This window comes from Sinocyclocheilus grahami, unplaced genomic scaffold (assembly GCF_001515645.1).
Source record: "Sinocyclocheilus grahami isolate Dianchi unplaced genomic scaffold, SAMN03320097.WGS_v1.1 scaffold108.1, whole genome shotgun sequence".
NCBI lineage: Eukaryota > Metazoa > Chordata > Actinopteri > Cypriniformes > Cyprinidae > Sinocyclocheilus > Sinocyclocheilus grahami.
Window position 1 is genome coordinate 830,118 of NW_015505287.1, and position 20,854 is coordinate 850,971.

General features: G+C 38.4%; 1 protein-coding gene across 1 annotated transcript; it reads right to left on the reverse strand.

The window, feature by feature from the left end:
• Positions 1 to 5,281: 5,281 nt before the first annotated feature.
• On the reverse strand, positions 5,282 to 18,961 carry irs2a (insulin receptor substrate 2a). The gene is made up of 2 exons (XM_016277056.1): positions 15,607 to 18,961; positions 5,282 to 7,617 (listed from the first exon to the last, which is right to left on the reverse strand). The coding sequence occupies exons 1-2, from the start codon at positions 18,737 to 18,739 to the stop codon at positions 7,613 to 7,615; spliced, it is 3,138 nt and encodes a 1,045-aa protein (XP_016132542.1). The 5' UTR covers positions 18,740 to 18,961; the 3' UTR covers positions 5,282 to 7,612.
• Between the last annotated feature and the right edge of the window lie 1,893 nt (positions 18,962 to 20,854).

Consider the following 20,854-nt stretch of genomic DNA (forward strand, 5'->3'; position numbering starts at 1 on the left):
GTTGGAATTATGCTCAGATATTGAGCATGATGTTTTCACAACAGGTGTTTTAAATGGAGTGGAAATGTTTTTGTTTGTTTTGTTTTTATTATCATTTTTGTAGCCAAGACTAGCATTCAAAGTATGTGCCAGTACATCGTGACAATACGTCAAGAACAAACCCATCATGAGAAATATTGACAAGAGTAAGAAGTGCGGCAACTGCCCCTCATCTCTTCTATTCATTTTGTGCTAAGATAAACGATCATCTATTTCTCACTTTTAATATAAATCTATCAATCAAAATAAGTCAATAAAAAGTGTTTCAAATTGTTACAGACATATTTTAACGATTCTGGGGGGGGGGGGGGGGGGTTAATATTTATTTTCAATAAATAAATAATTCAATAAACGAAATGACAGATTACTTTAATATTTAGCCCATGCAGGCGACTTCAGGAAGCTTCAAATTATTGCAGATATACAAGCCTCAAGAGACTTTGAGGGAGGGGGCGTGGCTCTAGCCCTGAAACAGCAGCGAGCACGTGGACTTGTTTACGAGCTCGCGATTACTCGCTACTCTCTGTGGCCTCGTGTGCGATTAGAACTAAGCCCATTCATTATTCCTCAAAGCACGTTACTTGCCTCCATTGGAACGTTATAGTTTTAGTTTTGTTTATAAAGCAAGAGAATAGAAGCAGGGGGTGGAAAGATCAGGTTACACACCATCAGCTGCTGTCCATGACACGCACGCACGTGACTGACTTGTGTACATGATCTGGTGCATGTGTCGGTCCAAAGGGACTCCCACAGAGCTACATTTTTGTTTTTTTGTTTTTTATGGGGGTTTGTTTTAATGCCAGTATTTTCCTTTTCTTGTTATCCCTTACCAAAAAGTAGTATCCTTCAAGTTTATTTTATTAAGTATACTTAAGTAAAGTTTACTTTATGTAGCAAGAATACAAATATCAGTGTACTAGTAGTATACTCATTTGGCCAAACAAACAGTGAGATAAGGAGATATGCATTTATTGAAGTGAAGCCACAAAACTTTAGTTGTACTGCATTTTTCTAAACTGCATCTCGCTCCGGTTCTTGTATTATTTTATTATATATTATTTATATATTATACATCTGTTTAACGTTCAGGTGTATTCACCTGAGTTTGAGAGTAATCTTCTGTTTCTACAATTTTCTCAATTGCTTTGCCTCAGTGTGGGTATTTTTCTACCACTCAACACAAAATGAATAATGTAGCAGATAGTCAACCTAAGTATTGACAAAACCACAAAGAATGAATGAATGAATGAATGAAGGAATGAAGGGATGAAGGAAGGAAAGAAGGAAGGAATTGTCAATACAGAAATCTTACAGAGATGTCAAACAGTGTTTTGCATTTGTATTAATAAATGAAGGAAATTGTAATAATTATAAATATATATTTAATATATTATAAATATAATAAATATAAATAATTTAAAGAACTAAAAAAATTAAAAAAAGTATACTTTCCTATTTTTTTGTTTAAAAGAAGTATACTAATAGCACACTTGAATAAACTTTTTTTTTCGTAAGGGATATCAGGTTATGTTGATCATTTTTGATTAAAATAAACCAAATTCCCACATAGTACACATATACTGTATTTCAGCTAGTCCCAGAAAAAAGGGGGGAAATGCATGTGTGTTGGATGAAGCCATTGCATGGATCCATCCAAATGCATTTTAAAATCCTAAGTGTCCTGCAGCCATTGGCACAAGTCAGGGTATTACCAGCAATTAGATTAACATGCTGTCAAACACTGTTATCTGTTCACATCCATTTCCTCTGTTCTGTTAGTGTCAAGACTTGTGTAATCATCCTGCTGTATTGGCTCTATAAAAGCACTATGTCAAAGCATCACAAGTGAAGCGTATATTAAAAGAAAACTGGCTATGAGAAATGCCCCAGAGAATTTCAAGCAACAGTTTCCCATTTTCATCTCTGGCTGTACAAAAGTTAATCATAAAATTAAATTCTACAGGCAATTCATACTGTAATGTATTTGCACTGTAACTCCAATCAAATTAGTTGAGTTTACCATTAGACAGTTTACACATTGTGTAATGGTCATATTGCTGTTGTTTCCCTGTGGGGAGAGTATAAAGCTGCACGTTGTCTGGAAATAATGTGTGTTTGCATAATGGATGGATGTGTACGTGTTTGCCACCATAACTACTAATGGGTTCTTCATAAACAGTGGTTACTCTTTTGATTGCCAAGGTGTTTATGCTTATGTATATGTGCATGTGATGTCAGTATGGCAGAGAGTTAATTATAAACTATTTTGTTTAGTTCATAGGTATGTTGTTTGGAATGCAGAAGGATAGCTTGATTCGGTGAGTAAAACAGGACCAAGACTGTGTATCTGAGAATATCTAAGAAGGTGATTTATGGGTGCTAAATGCATTGGAGTCAATACAGATTTTACTATGTTACAGACCAAACACAAGCAGCATGTGAACATACTTGTATAGTCTTTATCCCCTTCTTAATTATCCATTTATTCACTATGAACATCAACTAATTTTACTCAATTTTCTGGACCACACAATTTCATTCAGACATGGGGGCTTTCCCCACCCTTCGTCTTTAAGCTGTAGTGGTTCAACATCTTCTTCAACCCACCATCATTATTCAGGCAGTGTACAGGTTATGACATACACCACTGGTTTATTGTCCTGGAAAGACAGGCCTGTCTGATATCTGGGGAATCCCAATAATTTCCCATTTGAGTACTGCCCCAGAGAAAAATCTCTGAAAACAAGTCCTTTTATCTAATGCAAATTTGATAAAATACTCATTAAGAATATGAAGAAGACAGTGGGCCTCATTTAAGAAACGAACGTACGACAGAAAATTGGGCGTACGGTCGTTTCAACGCAAAACGTGGAATTTATCAATATGGACGTGAGCGGTGGCTACGATCAAATCTCACGTCTGGTCTCAGCGCGTGTATGCAAGTTTCTGAGTTACCTGATCTTGCGCAGAGCATAGTAAATACGGTGGAGAATTGTAGATTGACAGCATTTTGTTCATTTTTATATTTCTGACCGTCAAACGAAGCTCATTAGTCGATCGCTAATCAGTAAGATTAGAATCGCTGCGTCCGAAATCGCATACTGCTTAGTAGGTACTACATTTAAATTTGAACGTACTACCCGACCGTTAAAACAGTACGTTCTATATAGTATATAATATAAGGCATATATAGCAAAAATCTTTTCTTTATAGTTAATTTCTGTCAAGCTATGGACTTACTTGAGGTAAATGTAATGCTATGTGATATTCTTTACAAGCTTTCATATCAACATGCGATCATTCGTACGATGAGATTCAGATTGGCGGCATACGAATGTTTCATAAATCACACGTGAACTCTGTCGTAAGTTGATTTGTGCGCACAGATCTGCGCTCGTTTCTACTTTAGATTGATAAATGAGGCCCAGTATTTTCCACATACTGTACATTATTGTTTCTCCTGAAACGCATCGATTTTTACAAAGCTCATCGGTCTGAAAAAGCGAGGTGTGCTCTGATTGGCCAGCTATCCAGTGCGTTGTGATTGGCCGAATTCCTCAAGCGTGTGACGGAAATGTTCCGTCCCTTACCATATTGTGATGCCTGCAGCAACCACATGTGACGACCCCGGGCTGGACTCCACGGTGAAAGCTGATCCGACGATCCACAGCGCAAAGTTGAAGCATTTCCTCAGCGACCAGCACAGATCAGGCATGACGAAGTGATATCGTCCTCTTTTGGAAGGCCAAACAAAGTAGTTTCGCTTTCACAACGAAGCACACAGTGCCTTCACGACATGGCGGTGGCGGCAACAACAATACTACAGCGAGAATAAAAGTTACGCCTTCTTTCTTTGCGTGAACATTTGTGCGGCGTTTTTCAAATCTTCCCAGATAGTGAGGTAGATATGTGGGGGCATGTTAGAACGAGCCGTTTTAGGTAGGTGTGGTTGACTCTTAACATTTATAAAGAATATCTCTTTGGATTTGAGACTTTAGTCTTTGCAACTTTACAGATCTTCTTTATGCACCAAGAGCTTGTAACACTCCAAAGAGAAAGGAAAAATTGAAATCGCATCATATGACCCCTTTAACTGGTTTAAGGGGAAAATCATGCACAAGTCTGTGCCCGATTTTTTTTGGTAAAGCTTCCACCTAAACAGAGTGTTCTCTTAGCAACACTACATTAAATGGCTTTAATTGACTCGTTTCATATTCATTTTGCAAATATTTCAGAAACAGGCCCTGGGACAGAGGCAGGGGAAATTGCAGTTCCGGCACAGTGTGTTCTCTGCTCACTGACATGGATTATTGCATAACGCAGTGCCCTTGCCTTTTCCCTCCAGTCACTGTGATCTAACAGAGGTCCTGCTGTCCTTGCGCTTCATTGTGTGAGTACAAATACGGGATCATTTGTTTGTCAGGTGTTTCATCTCCCCCTGTGCATGCATGAGTCAGCACATATTTTGATTTCTGAAATGGTCTTAACGTAAGTCTAGTTATTGTCCTGCATAACCTACATAAACATCTCGTATGTTATAATGTATATGTGCATAAGTACATGTTGATAAACTAGTCTTGATAATAGACTTAAAACCTTGAGTAAAATATGATATTATCAAAATTCTAAAAGATGGTTGCAAAGAATAACTTTAAGCTAAACTAGCACTCTCATGTAAGTAGACTGTCAATCCCACACTGATCTAGCTAAATTTAACTCTTTATTTCCACCCTATTAGGGTTCCACAGTGTTCATTTTCATTTACAGAGCTCAAAGTGATGCTGTAACAGGAATGATCCAGATACTGTATGACGTATAGTGAAAGCAGGAAGGATGTCTTACAAATCTATTCGCTTCCTGCAGACAATAACAGAGAAAAGGAAGCATGTGGAGCTGGACTGGACCTCACAGTCTTGCTCAGATTGGAATACTGTGATTTTTTTAGCATCCTGTTCTGTCAATGAGAGCTTGCGAATCATTATATGCACAGGAAAACACTTGCCTCTGTCCTGCTCATTCCACAGGAAGTAATCTGTCCACTTGTTTATGAATGAACTGTGTGTTCCTTCCTCTATTGCCCTCAAGCTTAGGGACACAGTGTCAGTAACGAGGTGGAAATTATGGCAAAATATTGTAGGTGTTTATGTAATAATTTGAGCATCATTAGGTGTTTTATTATTGATATTTCACATTTGTTGTAGAAAGGAAATAACAACAAATAAAACTGTTATTTTCCTTAAATAATGATTTTATTCATTTATTGCATGTGACTATCTTTTGCAACACAAACAAAAGCAATATTCATCAAGGATATATTAAATGATCTCTCAACAGCATAACAATGAACAGTATGTGACATTTGTACAATGGAAGACACAGCTTGTTCAATTAAACCTGGCAAATATTGAAAATATATTAACCCTTTGATACGTACAAACGATAGATATTTTTATACTTATAGTCGAGATCTTCAAGAACACTGTTGAATATATATATATATTTTAGTTTCAAAAAGCAAAATAAAATAAGCTTTAAAAGTTGGCAGAAAGAAATGTATAAACAGCATAAATTCAATATCTCTGTAAAATCTTTTAACAAATATATTAACATAATATTTATCCATTTGGTTCCACTTTGTAAACTAATCTGATTTGTAATTATTGCATATAGAAAGGGTGAATGAAAGCTACCTAAGAAGCAAGACCTTCTCAAGAATCTAGTAGAATATGTACCATCACATCAAGAAATTACTCATTTAGTCATTTAGTGTCACTCCTTTTCAGGGCTTTAAACATAAAATACTATCAACACATCTATATCAGTGCTATACATGTGTTTTTAGATTTATTAAGATATGAACAAAACATGTTTCAGCAATGCAATGCTTAGTATCTTGCATTTCTTGTTTATTTTCTTCTTAGCAGTTTGCTTAATATTTTAATATAAGACACTAATATATTGCGTTGGATGAAGAGTATTTTTAAATGTTATGAAAATGCTAAGCACATCACAGCTTTTATTTAGTTCACAACAAAATAAAACAGGGAAAAGCAGACAGTGGCTAAAAATGACTCATGTTGTGATCATTTTCTTTCTGCCCCACTAATCAGTTCTCTCATGTAAGTGGGCTTTGTGCTCGACATTCAGATGCGTCATGGTACAATCTAGTTGAATGAGACATCACTGCCTCATATCAACACAGAGTCAATGTGAGCGGATTAAGACAGACAAGCATTAAACTGTTGTCTAGTAATGATGAACTGAAATGAACAGAAATTCTTGCCAAATTCTGGATCCACTAATCTGAAAAACAAAAGTACTCATTTTATAAATGAATCTAATAAATTCCATTAATAATGCTTTTTAAATGATTACTTTAACTTTCTTTGATTGGTGTGACTTTACAATAAGATATTGGTTTCCAAAATGGTTTCAATATTTAAATATAATATATAATGCAGCTCCACAGTGTCAATATCGATCAATGTAATATTTACTTCAAACTAACTATTCTAAACAAACATGGGGCAGATATTTTTGGGCCACATTTTCTGTAGCCAACATTTCTGTGCATCCCTGATGTCTAATACATGTGTTTTTAACTTAATTCACTGGTAACTATGATATAACTGGTAACTGTTAAATATGACTTGAGGCAGAGGAAAAGGGAATGGCCATGTTTTATGTTGCAAGGTGAGAAAGTGGCAACGAATCTAAGGAAACATAAGAGTGAATGACTGACCATATTTGGTCAGAAATATAATATCTATTTGTGTAGTTATTAAATATTATGTGCAATAACCACCTCTGATTAAGTGGTAGGGAACTCTGCATATCAAAAGTGGACTCTTATATAGCAACTTACTATGTAATTATTAAATAAACTAAATATTTAGAAAAATAGAGTGAATACAATAAATATCTTATATTTTTGATAACTTTCTGATTGTTTAGGTCCAAATACGTAGTCACAATTTTGCAGATAGATAGAGTAAGGCTTTGGATTGGTCATATGAGAACATTTAATTTTGAAGAAAAAATTATTCAGAATTATTTATCTCTTCTGAATTGAGTACATCAATACAAGTCTTTTCCCGAAAGAGGACTTGTTGAAATATTTTAGTCATTATCATTTAAAGTTACTAAAATGCCACAAATATAGCTATTCGTACGACAGGGCAAAAGATACCTTACAGTTGTTTAGGTCAGGTAAATAAAGATTACAGATTTCAGGGTAAACTATATTCCAATCATTGTTCTGAATTTGAACAAACCCAAAACAAAGTGTTCACATCAACAACAATAATAAATGTTCAAACATACAAGTGGCATGTAGGTTTCATGACTCTTGTTACCAACAGAGCAGCAGCAGCTTTGCAGTTCCTAAAAAATGGTGCAGATGGTAAAAACAGGAGTAGCATGTTAAAGTGGCCTCACTGGAATAATCACTGACGTTCAGCTTTAGGATGAGGTGTAAAGGTCACAGTTCATTTACAGCAGCATACTCCAGACCAGTTGCTGGTTGAGCTTCCACTTTGCCTCAGTACCAGGAGGAGTAACATCTGCTTCCTGCTCAATCTGAAAGTAAGAGGGAGAAAACAAGAGAAGACATCTTTAAAGCTCTATTTGTATTGAGAGAAAAAAAATGTATTTCAATCATGACAACTCTCTGAACATTTTAGCATGGTGATGGATAGGACAATGTTAATGTATTTGGTCTTGGCAGAACAGATCTGCTACGCTGCTGCTGAATTGCTGCTGCTGTTGGTTATTGCGGTAGTTGTAGATTATTGCTGCTGCTGCTGCAAGCAAGTACAGGAACTTGCTACTGCCAATGCATATGGCGATACGGTGCCATGAGTATTTAAGACATACTGCTGCTGCACAAATAGCATATAAAATAACCCTGTAGCAGATCTATACAGGGGGAGCTGGGGAAGGTGGAGGGTTTCAGAGAACTCTGAAAGCGCGCTGCAGGAATCTCAAGTGAATGCTAGCCAGCCATATAAATGCAAGGCAGTAAGCTCATTGGCTGCATATGCAGCATGAACCAATCAGCTTGTGCCAAGTCGTTTAACTCTCTGAATATCATCAGTTACTTTAACACCCCGTCAGAATGCGCCATCTAGAGTTTCATGACTGAACTGTATATTTGCATTGTATAGAATCCCTGAAGTCAAACCATGTCAAAGCATCTTAAACGTTATCCAAAAGCAGTCTTTTACAATTCCATTCAAATGAATTGGACCCTCTAAGCAAAAATCTGTTTAGACCAGTTACAGCCAAAACACTAAGTTCTTTTTCTATTTTTCCCCTCACTTTTAATTTCAGTTATTCTAATTTAATCCATAAATACAACTTATAAACTATAAAGCGGCTCTTGAATCTGTTCATGGTTTTACTCATGTCTGACCTCAATGGATTGAGTGAAGAAATTATCCTGAAAAGATTTCCATGTTTAGATGTTTTTAACAGCCAGCACAAAGTTTTCCAGAAAGTTTGCTCTGACAACCTGCTTCACACCACCAAAATGAGCTGGCCACATTTAGTTTGATATGATGTCACACCTGTTCGTCCTTCAATTTCACTTTAAGTAGGGCCTTGAGATCTCCTTGTAAAGGCTTGTGTTTGTGTGTGCAGAGTCTTTCGATCTAATGTCTGCCCTTTTGGACTTTTGTTCCCTTTTTGACTTGCATCTAGGCCTCCTTACGGAATGAGACCTTTGTAAGGCCTCACATTACTCCTCCACATTATACACACACAAACACACACACACCTTTACATTTATTTATATAACAAATTTATGAACCAGGAGAGAGAACCACGTCATTTCCAAAAATGTCATTACCTGTTGAATTTTTCAAAATTACCATATCACATACCACTTCACCTTTACTCCAATTCAAATTCCATTTCAACTTTTAGCAGGGTGTGGCCAATTCAGTTCATCTCATGAACTGAAAGTGAGCCAATTCAGTTATGAATTTTGCCTACCCTGCAATACACTCAGCAAAAACACTCCTATTACATGCACAATACTGGTAACATTTCACAGAATATAACTGTCAATGTATATAGTATAGTAATGTATTAGCTTTAACGAGCCAATGAGCAGAAAGGATGCGACACTACAACTGCCAATCAAGACCAAAAGGCTCAAGCTTGCATGCAAGTAGATAAATTAAATGGTTATCCTCCCTGTTTTTTATTCAGCTGATGAGATTTAGGGTTTGCATGATGACAGTGAGCGATGCCTGGGACTGGGAAATAGTCACGCAATGCTGATTTAATGCACACATGACATAGCGTCTCTGCTAGATTGCGCATCACTGGATAGAGATATCACAACACCTTCAACTGTGGAACAACAAGAGGCCAGCTGAGTCCTCTAATAAACAATCTAAGCTGTGGATTTAATAAGGGTTATATATCCTTCCACAGTGATGGGTTAAAATCTAGGTCTATAATCGGCAGAGACACAAAAGCTAATGAAGCTGCGCAAAACCGTCCCGGAAATGTTGTGACGTCTACTTGAGGACATGGTTGTTGTGAACCTGCATGAATGATTGTCTATGTCTGAGTCAATGCTCCTTTCATCCGCCTCAAAACAAGCCGCTGAACAATGTCTAATCCCCCACTCTCCCCTAAGAGTAATCTCCTCTCGCTCCTGGATATATGTGGGTAACATTGACAGTGTTGACATGGCTATCTCAGGCGGGAACATCCCGGCCTAGTTTAGCCAGCTCTGTCTGCAGAGGTGGAGAATCTGAGAGAACTGCTTGGGTTAACAATTTTTGTCGCTTAAATCTCAGCTTGTTTAAAGTTAGAGCTTGGATTAGAGTTATAAGGTCTTGGGAACTGATATTAAGCCCCTCCTAAAAAAAACAAAGAAATGGCCAAATATTCTGTTTAGACTCACATAACTAGTCAAAAGAGTAGTGATGAGGTCTAAGCTTCTTCTGTATTACTATAAAACATGTTTCATATATATATATATATATTTATTTATATATTAATAGTAAATAAATGAAATACTTTTCTATGGTAATTGACTGGTGTTTACATTGTTGTGGTATGTAAGCTGTGAAGTTGTAATTAACCCAGAATCTATCTAAGTATCTAAATGTGTGGAGAGACCGTATAAATAACATACTGGGAAATAGTAATAAATCATTCTATAATTTGACACGAGGAAAGTGAGTGAGAGAGAAACAGAGATCGGGAGAGATAGCCTAGGTTTTGAAAGTGTAGTAGAATAGTAACTAAATTCTCAGAAAATGCACACTCACTGTCCTCGTGCTAAAGTTACACAAAAACACGTGCAAGCTGTTTACACACATTAACATTCAGCCAACTGTATGAATTGTGTCATTTCACACCCTTAAGGAATAGTTCACCCTTGCTGAAAATGTACTCAGGTCATCCAAGATGACTGACATTAACTTATGGACTGGAGTTGTGTAGATTACTTGTGGATTATTGTAATGTTTTTATCAGCTGTCTGGACTCTCATTCTGATGGCACCCAGACACTGCAGAGGATCCATTGATGATGTAATTCTAAATTTCTCCAAATCTGTTTCCATTAAGAAACAAAGTCATCTACATCTTGAATGGCCTGTTGGTATGGCTGGGTGATGTTTCCAGTTTTATTGATTAATTCAAATGTAATTTTTGACAAAAAAAATGTTTTCATCAAGGAATCATAGTTTTGGATAAGATTATGAGAAAACGTTACAATTAGACATATTGGCAATATTTGCATCAGTAATAACAGGGCATCTGATTAACCGCTCATGTGTGATGCGCTCTATAAAGGACCAAAACATAGAACATATCACTATAGTTTCGAAGGGTTCTTCACACAGAAAACCCCAAGAAGCGAGCAGTGGAATAGAAGGAAAACACAAGGTTATGAGATGAAAGCTGAACTTTTTTTTAACTTGTGCCACGTTTAGAAAGCCGATTCATGCGTGAGTCGCTAGAAAAAATATGGAAAGCACAGTGGAATGCAATAACCTGTCAAGGACTACTACTGCATGTTTCATTCATGTTTGCATGATGGTGACAGGCTGAAAGGTTCTGTTATTTTCTTTGTTTTTACAAAACATTTACTGTTAATGATATTCTACTGTAGTTGTACTTTTAGTCTCTTTGAACTTAAATTGTTTTGACTTTTTGGGTTGACCTCTAAACTGAATGTAACTAAACAAATCCTAACTAAATGCTAAGAAATATTTAGATTTCTATTTACAATAGAAATTATTATATTATATTATTTCTATATTCTAAACCGAAATTATTTCTGAACATATATGATATGTTTAAGTTTGTACAATATTTGCCTTCAAATTTCATGTTTCTTTTCTGCAACAATATTTTAACAAGTGAACAGAACTTTCTTTAACCAGATGGTTTTGTATGTTTTAAATAAAGAGAATGATATGTGAATCATGTTGTAGTTACATTTTTAAGTTGACTAGTTGAATGTTTAAAAATCAAAATAGAATTCGGTCAAATGTTTTGAAAAAAGTCAAGATTTAATTTTTTGCCATATTGCCCAGCACTTCATTAAGTTTGTACATTTTCAGCAAATTTTTGTGTGGCCAATTCTTTTAAAGTGATGCATCAAAATTTAAGCAACTGAAAATATTAAAACAACAAAGTTTCAACAAAAGTTTCTGAGGACTAAAATCATTGACTGAAACGATACTTAATTAGCACTTCTCTGATTTTGCATGTTAGTGTTTCTTACACAACGTGGATAAGCAACAAGTAAACATGTCAGCAGGGTGGCACACTTCACTGTGACCAAAAATGACAACAGAGTATGAGAACATTTGTTTGACTGAAATATCAAGAGGAAACTTGTTTCCAAAGAACTTTGACTGGTTTAATCAATCACCAGAGAACAAGATCAACAAAATAATTTAATTACCCAATGACCCAAACTGAATTGACAAAACTTCATATTTGGTTTTTGGCTAACTGAAAACTTTCATTTTGGTTTCAGTATTTCAGTAAAAACATATTTCAATAAAAACAAATTTGTCCAAATTTAAAACATCTCTCCTAATTTCTTCTCTCTCTGCAAACCACTTTCAATCTTTATCTCTCTTTCTATCACACAGGTTCTCTAGCTCTCCATTCCCCCACCCCCTGCCCCTCTCAGGCTGAAGGGACAAGCACTAGCCACTGTCCTGGGGCAGAAGCAGATGGCGTGCTGTCATTAGTGTATTGTCTGTGCTGCTGCCATGCCTGATAACAGACCTGCGGTGAGCAGAGCGGCAGGTGCACACACACACACACACACACACACACCCCTCTCTAGAAAGCCATCTGCCACACACGCAAATGCACACAAACACCTCTAGAAATATGATTCCAGAGAAAAAGGGAGAGTGAGTGAGTGAACAAAAGAGAGAAAAAAAGTTTAATATGTACTAAATGTCTCAAAACAGTTTCTTGGTCAAGATAGTTCTCTTATCTTTCTAACTTTTACATAAGTTGTACACCAAGGTGTTAACTGATTAATACATCTTTGTTTATAACAGCACAAGAGCAGTAAGAGACATTAACAGAGATGTGTTACAAATCCATACAGAGACATTCAACATATACTCATAAATGTTAACAAATTATTGCAAAACAATTCTTTTGACCAGCACTGCTTGTAAATGTGGTTTCTTTTTCTGCAACTATGATAACAATTTTGAATTAATAAAATCGTCACCTAAGCTGTCTGAAATTAAAAACCCATACATAAATGCTTCACAGTTTGAATACAAAAGTGAAAGCATCATTATGTTTGAGAGTCCCTGGCATTCTTTGATGCAAAACAAGTTCTTGTCAACACATTGTATGTGAAATTAAAGCCTGGCAATGAGTGGAGAGAGAGTGAACAATACTAAAGCTCAAGGTGAAACTAAAACAAGCGAGTATTCGCCTCTCCCAGCAACCTTTACCCAGTCAGGCATTCCGAGCGTGAAACATCATCGTTACCTGACAACGAACCACAAACAACCAACTGGCTTGTTTTTCCTCCTGATGAGACATTCAACATATAATCATAAATGTTAACAAATTATTGCAAAACAATTCTTTTGGCAAGAATGCCTGAAAATAATAAAAAATAAATGAAAAGAAACCCTGTTGATTCATGAATGTGTGAATTCTTGAACAATAATTATTTTTGTTCTGCTATTTTTTATTATTATTATTTTTAAAGGTACATCTTTAAAATGTCAGCATCTCAAAATTAAAAAAAATAATAATAATTGTATGGGGAGCAACAGGTACATGTTTACATGCACATAATTTTCCGATTAATGTCTCTCGTGTGGAAATAATGCCTAGCTTTTACCATTCGTAGCCATTTACATTAAGTATTTCTGCACAGTAATGTGCTTGTAAACAGGGAAATATTTTAAACCCATTAGGCGACACAGAAAACCACCCAGGGTGCCATCTCTTTAGGGATGCCAATTTACCAAGCCAATTTCACTTCCTAGCAACATTCTCCTATGCTAAAATAAAGTTTTACTGATAATCCAACCAACGGTGAATCAACATTCAAAAGTACATTAATTGTGAGGAATTCAACCAGCTGGGCATGACCAGCACTGCTTGTAAATGTGGTTTCTTTTTCTGCAACTATGATAACAATTTTGAATTAATAAAATCGTCACCTAAGCTGTCTGAAATTAAAAACCCATACATAAATGCTTCACAGTTTGAATACAAAAGTGAAAGCATCATTATGTTTGAGAGTCCCTGGCATTCTTTGATGCAAAACAAGTTCTTGTCAACACATTGTATGTGAAATTAAAGCCTGGCAATGAGTGGAGAGAGAGTGAACAATACTAAAGCTCAAGGTGAAACTAAAACAAGCGAGTATTCGCCTCTCCCAGCAACCTTTACCCAGTCAGGCATTCCGAGCGTGAAACATCATCGTTACCTGACAACGAACCACAAACAACCAACTGGCTTGTTTTTCCTCCTGATGGAAGCACGTGGCTCAAGCTTCCATCAGGCTCTCTCTTTTCTGCTTTGCCAAGCCGTGGACATGGTTGCACATGTTCATTTCAGACACAAAATGCAAACAAGCTCTCACCCCCACCTCCTCCTGCCCTCTCATATTCTCAAGGCTCAATACTCCAGCCAAGCAAGAGTTAAACTGCTGTGCACTATCCCTCCTCTGACTGATGTTTACACTGCAGGCTACAATGAAAACTACCAGCCATGAACAGTCTTTTTAACCAGTGGGGATCATTTTGGGCCACAACACTGCTTCTAACTGAGGCATTATGGAAATATGGGTGAACCAGATGATGTGAAGTATGTGCCTCAGAACATGGCATGTTCTGTCTTCTGTGTGCTATGCAAAAACAGTGTGCACACGGAAAAGCCCCAGGCACTGCTCTTAAGAGCAGCATATTGTTCCAGCTTGTGACAGCAATTCGATCTCACACACGCCCACATATGATTCAAGTAGGCAAATTAGCACATGCACTTCTGAAAGAAATATATGTCATGTGTGAAGAAGATTTGATATGGGAATAGTTCTTAACCTTATATTAGTGTCCCTGTCAATGGGAAATTTAATAGCATTTTGCTTTATTATGTTGGAGTAAACAGGGCATAACAAAATTCAAAATGTGAAATTATAACAGATCTGCTTTCAGCACTAAAGTAAACGGTGATTAGTTTCTTGGAAAAGGATCGACGAGGCTATGGTCTCAGAATGAAAACACTGCTGCGCATTTGAGCCAAATGAACCTCAAAATAACGTTTCTCTCTCCTTAGTGCATGCTCCATTCTCAGAGAACAGCTTATACGAAAGCCCAACACACTTCAGTCTATAAAAGCCCAGCGTCGATCAAGTTTGGGGTAAATAAACAGGCTCGCGCACCTCTCTATCCTGCTGCGTCATAGTGCCTGCGCAGTTGGGTTATTTACCGCGCGCGGCCACTGAGCTAGTCACGTTTCTCACGCTTCAAATTTCTCTGGAATTCCATTGAATGAAAAACACCTTATCATCGCCATAAGCGCCCCATATACTTACATAAATAGCCAGAGGTGCAAACCTCAATAAATGTTTTGAATTACATAATACTCTCGTTCTGCCCTAATGTTTTAATTACTTTTTGTAAAATTACTGAATAATTTCGATACAGTTGTGTCCTAAATATCCTATAATATTCACTTTTACAATTAAAATAAATACAAGCAAACCTTTAGTATATGGTACCCAGAGACAACTGAAAACATTTTAATACATTTTATAAAGTAATAACACAACGTAATAACACACAGTAACACTCGAATATAATCAAATATAATCTGCTATTGCTCATATAATATTTATATAGTATAGTTAATATATATATATATTTGATTTGGATGTGCCTATCTAGAAGCACTGCAATATTTAAGTAGCATTTAATTTGCAATTATACAGTAATAAAGGTGACTTTTAACCACACAGTCAACAACACAATGGCATCAACCATTGTTTATTTCAGCCATCTTTTCAAATGTAACAGCCCATCACATCATCTGAACTCACCTTGTACAGTGGTAGCAGTCTCTTTGAATCCCAGACACACATATGAAGTTGCATGTAATCCATTTATTCCTGCTTTGGAGCAACCACCAGTCTTGAAGCCCACAAGCTCACAATTGCCCATCTCTTGTTTCTCCATGCGGTTTAAGGCAATGTAGTTAAGTCCATTCCGATAACTAGCTGAAGTCTCTCGGCACATGGGAGACCCATACTCCTCATCAGAACCTTCACTGCTTCGGACAGAGATGTTCTCGACTGAGGCAGAGCTGTGGCGCTTAACATTGTGTGCAAAGGAAGGAAAGACAGGTGCAACTGTGGTGGTGGATGAAAAGGTCTCAGAGCTATGCCGTCTCCGGCCCTGAGGGTCTGCTCGGATCACCTTCGCTCCTCCATTTGGGTCTACAGAGGAGGCAGCCAACAAGAAAGCACCAATTCCAGTTGAAACACCCTGGTCGCTTAAATTAACCCTTTGAACCCTGCTAGTGGGGCTGACTGAAGCATTCTCATCATTCTCAGTCAGGAATGGAGGTGAGATCTGACCACTGTTGAAACTCATCTCAGTGTAGTTATCGTTACCTGTGCCAGATGGGCATGGTAATTTCCTCTGTTCATTGAGGAAAAAAGCCCTCTCATCAGGTGGGCATGGGCATTCAGCCAGCTCTGGCATTCCATCCAGGGGACTGCTGAGTGCTTCCCTCAGTTTAGGAGAGTGTGAATTCTGGTTGAGATTCATGTAGTCTGAGAGGGGGGATCCCTGTCTGAGGTTGGACAATGAGCCTTGGCTTTCCACAGAAACCATAGAGGGAGAAGAGTACTGTGTAGCAGCAGCAAAGTCTATGTTGATGTACTCACCAGGGCTTTTAGGCTCACAAGGGAGAGGATGTTCTGTCATGCTGGGAAGCATCCTCAGAGTGTCTAGAGATAACCTATTGGGCCTGTTGACTCTTGCTCTATGTGCTATGCCATCGGGGCGACGGAGAGGGGGCAGGGCAGAAACCCTGTTTGCCTCTTCTGTTGGATTTTGGCTCTGGGGACTCATCAAAACATACTGGTCATCCTCTGCCCGTTTAGGTGCCTGTTGCTTGTTGAAGCGAATACTTAGAGATGGGGAGGGCCGTTGTGTTGGTTCACACTGACCCAGCAAATAATCTGGTGGTGTGGGCGAGACGCATGAGTCAACAGGCGACATATTCATGTATTCTCCACTCACCGCTCTCCCGTCAGAGCTCTCAAGAGAAAACTTGGATCCAGACCACATCTTCATGTACCCGCTGTCTTCTAGAGATCCACTGCTGGGCGAGTTAGTAGTGCAGCCACTGCCTGTGAGCTGGGGATGTAACCTCGGGTTAATGATCTGCTTGGGTGCTGAAATACTCATAGGACTCATGTGCATGTAGTGATCATTTTTGGTACCCTGAGGTGCCATGCCTGGTGTCATAGGCATGTAGCCATCATCACCCACATTACTGTTAGAGCCAACCTCAATGTCCCCATAATCTTCTGGGTATGAGACTTTAGGAGAGGCAGAATTTGTGCTCCGTCCAAAGTGGCTGTTCGCAGCCCTCATCAGCATGTATTCATCAAGTGACGCTGAGGATACCTGGGAGTGTGCTACCTGTTGCCGCGGGGTTGTCAGAGAATACGTCCTCTTCCGGTATGTCTCCACATCCAGCATTTCTCTGCTACTTGGCCACATCTTGTTTTGGGTTGGCCTGTCCATCACCATGTAACCATGGAGCTCACTGGCTTCTCGTGAGGGTGGTGTACTGGAGAGAGAAGAAGGAGTGTCACTCCTGTTTGCTAGGTTGTACCTCACATCCCCTGGGCTAGAACTGTAATCGTCACATGAGAGGAAGCCAGTATCGTTGGGTGACCCAGAAACAGAATCATTGCAGCTGGAGGGTCTGTGTACTGCAGATGAGATGGATCCATTCATACTGATTGAGGACAAACTTAGTGGGCTTACAGCAGATGGTGGCGAGTGGGACATTGTCATGGACATGGACCTGCTGTGATGAAGCAGTGATGGTTCTGATGTCCGGCAGCCCACAGAGACTGTGTTAGATCTGCTCATGTGGTTCCGGCCAACAGTTATCGGGCTCCCATTCTCAGATATTGACATGGAGACAGGCCTGGTCATGGTACCCTCCCCTTCACTTGCTGTGCGTATTCGGCAAGAGGAAAATTTGGGGACAGGAGATGTTGCTGCTGTACTGTCCGTCCTTGACCTCCTCACCAACCCCGTCTGACTAGGGGGTAGATTGTTTAGGTTCCGCCGAGTGGGTACAGAGATGGGATTTGATCCTGATGACTGGCTTTTGCTGCGTGGTCTGAACTCTGACAGCTCTTTCATCGCTTTCATAGCTTCTAAAATGGTCTCATGTATATTTTGTGACACCACAGAATCGTCTGCTTGCATCCACAGCTCTCCGGGTCCAGTAGAAGCAGATCTTCCCACCTCAATGAAGAAAAAGCTATCAGAGTGCCCACATCTGCGTATATTCATCAACTGCAGTGTGACAGATGCCACCTCCGAGTTAAGTTTCACAAAGCTAATTGTCCGACTTGATAAGCACAGTCTGTAAACTCCAGTGATATTTCTGCTCTGCCCAAGTCCCTTTGCTTTAAGATTTACTTGCCATACCTCTTTATACGCGGCATTCACTGGTGTAATCATTCCGTAATTTCCCTCCTCGAAGCCCACCAGAGATGATGCCGAACTAGAAACGGAGCTGTCACACACTTTTCCCTTACTTAATAAATCGGTTAAGTATGCGTGCCAGCTCTCCTGTTCTTGCTCATTCTCCGCAGCAACAGCAAAATACTCGTGCTTGGTATATAGTGCTATTAAATATCTGTGTTTCGCGTCAGCGCGCTTGTTTATGCTCAGACAGGAGTCGATGAATATGACTCTTTTTGCAGCGGACTTGTTTTTCCATTTCTTTTCATTCTCATAGTACTCCAGCCGCGCAGGGAGTCCGTCACTCTGATCCTTCAAAACAAAATAGCGCCGATGTCCGTGCTTTTGCTTCTTGAGGTATCCGCATTTTCTGATGTTGTTTGAATGAATGTTGTTGTCATTTGATAACGCGGGTCCCCCTTTAAGAGGCGGACTTGCCATTCTTGCGTTTAACATTTATTTATTCAGTTTCAAGAACTTTTTATCCATCCGTAGAAAAAGAGATGAAAAGCTGAAATATCGGAGAATTGGATATTTCCGCTCTCTTTCAAAATGTGATGTCTAGTAGTTCGCCGCAAAACAACTCCTCGCTCAGAATGACTGAGCTTAAAAAACAAACAACATGTGACGTTATACACAGCACGTCTTGGATCAGCGAGAGAGAAAAACAGTCATATAAGGCGGTGCGATCTTTTAGAGGCGTGCCTGCCAAGCCAACGAATGGAGTTTCTCATTGGATTCATTGGCCAGGCGAAAAGATTGGCAGTACTTTGACAAATCCGTGACGTAGTATAGGCAAATCCCCCTTTACACAAGCTGTTCTCTCCTCCTCTCAAAACAAACAGTGCTGTGTGCATGACACATCTACTGTATTGCCTACGCACTTCAGTGCTGCAGAGACTTGCGTCTTGTTAACTGTAAAATGTTTTATTATGTCGCTAGCGACCATATAGCCTACATTGACACGTTGTATTCTGGAACTTGAATAAACCTACAGTGTACTCCAAACACATTCGATATGCACACATTTGAGTGTGGGGTTTTTTAAACACGCAATGACGACAAATACAGATGAGCCCTGTAGTTTCAGAATTATAATTTAGTCAGACCCAATGTTCATTTTACACTGTGAAAATACGCACTTGTGGGAGTGAGAAAATGCATATGTCAGTTATTAAGATCACAGAGTCATGCAGTGTATTCTAACGTGTAAACAAGCGTAGTGCGCGTGCTGCGTGTTACATAACGAATATGGTCTATTTTTACTCACTCGGGTGTCCCTGTCTAGCAACAGTGTCTGCGAACCAGCATTAACGTTATTGTACATAACATCAAGAAAAACGCATTTGAATACAGCATTCCATCTAGTTGTTTTTTTCTTTATAGCCTATTAAATGTCTACCATGCATCTCGCATCCGTCGTACATACATGGATTTTCAGTATTGTTTAAAACCATTTACTTTTTAAAGGTGGTCTGTTGACAGATTGTTAAAAGGAATCTGTTGATTTTCAAATTAGAGCCTTAATTTAATTTAAGGAGACTCAGAACTTTCTGGAATGGTTGAATACGATCTGTTTGTTCCAGAAAAAAATGAACTGCGCAGCACGTAGAAGTACAAATACGCCACCCTCTGGCCACTCATAACATACGCATATAAAATGTCAGTTATTAAGATCACAGAGTCATGCAGTGTATTCTAACGTGTAAACAAGCGTAGTGCGCGTGCTGCGTGTTACATAACGAATATGGTCTATTTTTACTCACTCGGGTGTCCCTGTCTAGCAACAGTGTCTGCGAACCAGCATTACCGTTAATTGTACATAACATCAAGAAGAACGCATTTGAATACAGCATTCCATCTAGTTGTTTTTTTCTTTATAGCCTATTAAATGTCTACCATGCATCTCGCATCCGCCGTACATACATGGATTTTCAGTATTGTTTAAAACCATTTACTTTTTAAAGGTGGTCTGTTGACAGATTGTTAAAAGGAATCTGTTGATTTTCAAATTAGAGCCTTAATTTAATTTAAGGAGACTCAGAACTTTCTGGAATGGTTGAATACGATCTGTTTGTTCCAGAAAAAAATGAACTGCGCAGCACGTAGAAGTACAAATACGCCACCCTCTGGCCACTCATAACATACGCATATAAAAATATTACATTGAACTCCTTGCACCGTGGTTTATAGCCTTGCTCACATGTAAAACTGACTTTTGCATTTAGTGAGATTATGAAAGCATTACTGTGGGACCAACAAATGATGGAGTTTGTAGTTGTACCAACACATATGCCTACTAATCTTTTCCTTGGTTATTAAGTGTAATTGCATTTCGCAAAAAATCTAACGAACGTATAAAATACCTAGCATGTGATTGATGTAACTGAAATAGTCCACCATATCTTATCCAGTGGCATAGTGGTTTAATCTGTAGGAAATATTAAATAATGCTTTAGCAGTACTTATTTTAATTAGTCTATATAGATAATAATAATGTATTAAATGAATGAGAATGACCGTGCTGTTTTCCACTCCCATGCAAGAAATGGCGTCACATCAAAGACCAAT

What these genes read in the sequence shown, in the direction of transcription:
- irs2a (XM_016277056.1), bottom strand. Translation starts at nt 18,739, where the DNA reads ATGTTAAACGCAAGAATGGCAAGTCCGCCTCTTAAAGGGGGACCCGCG.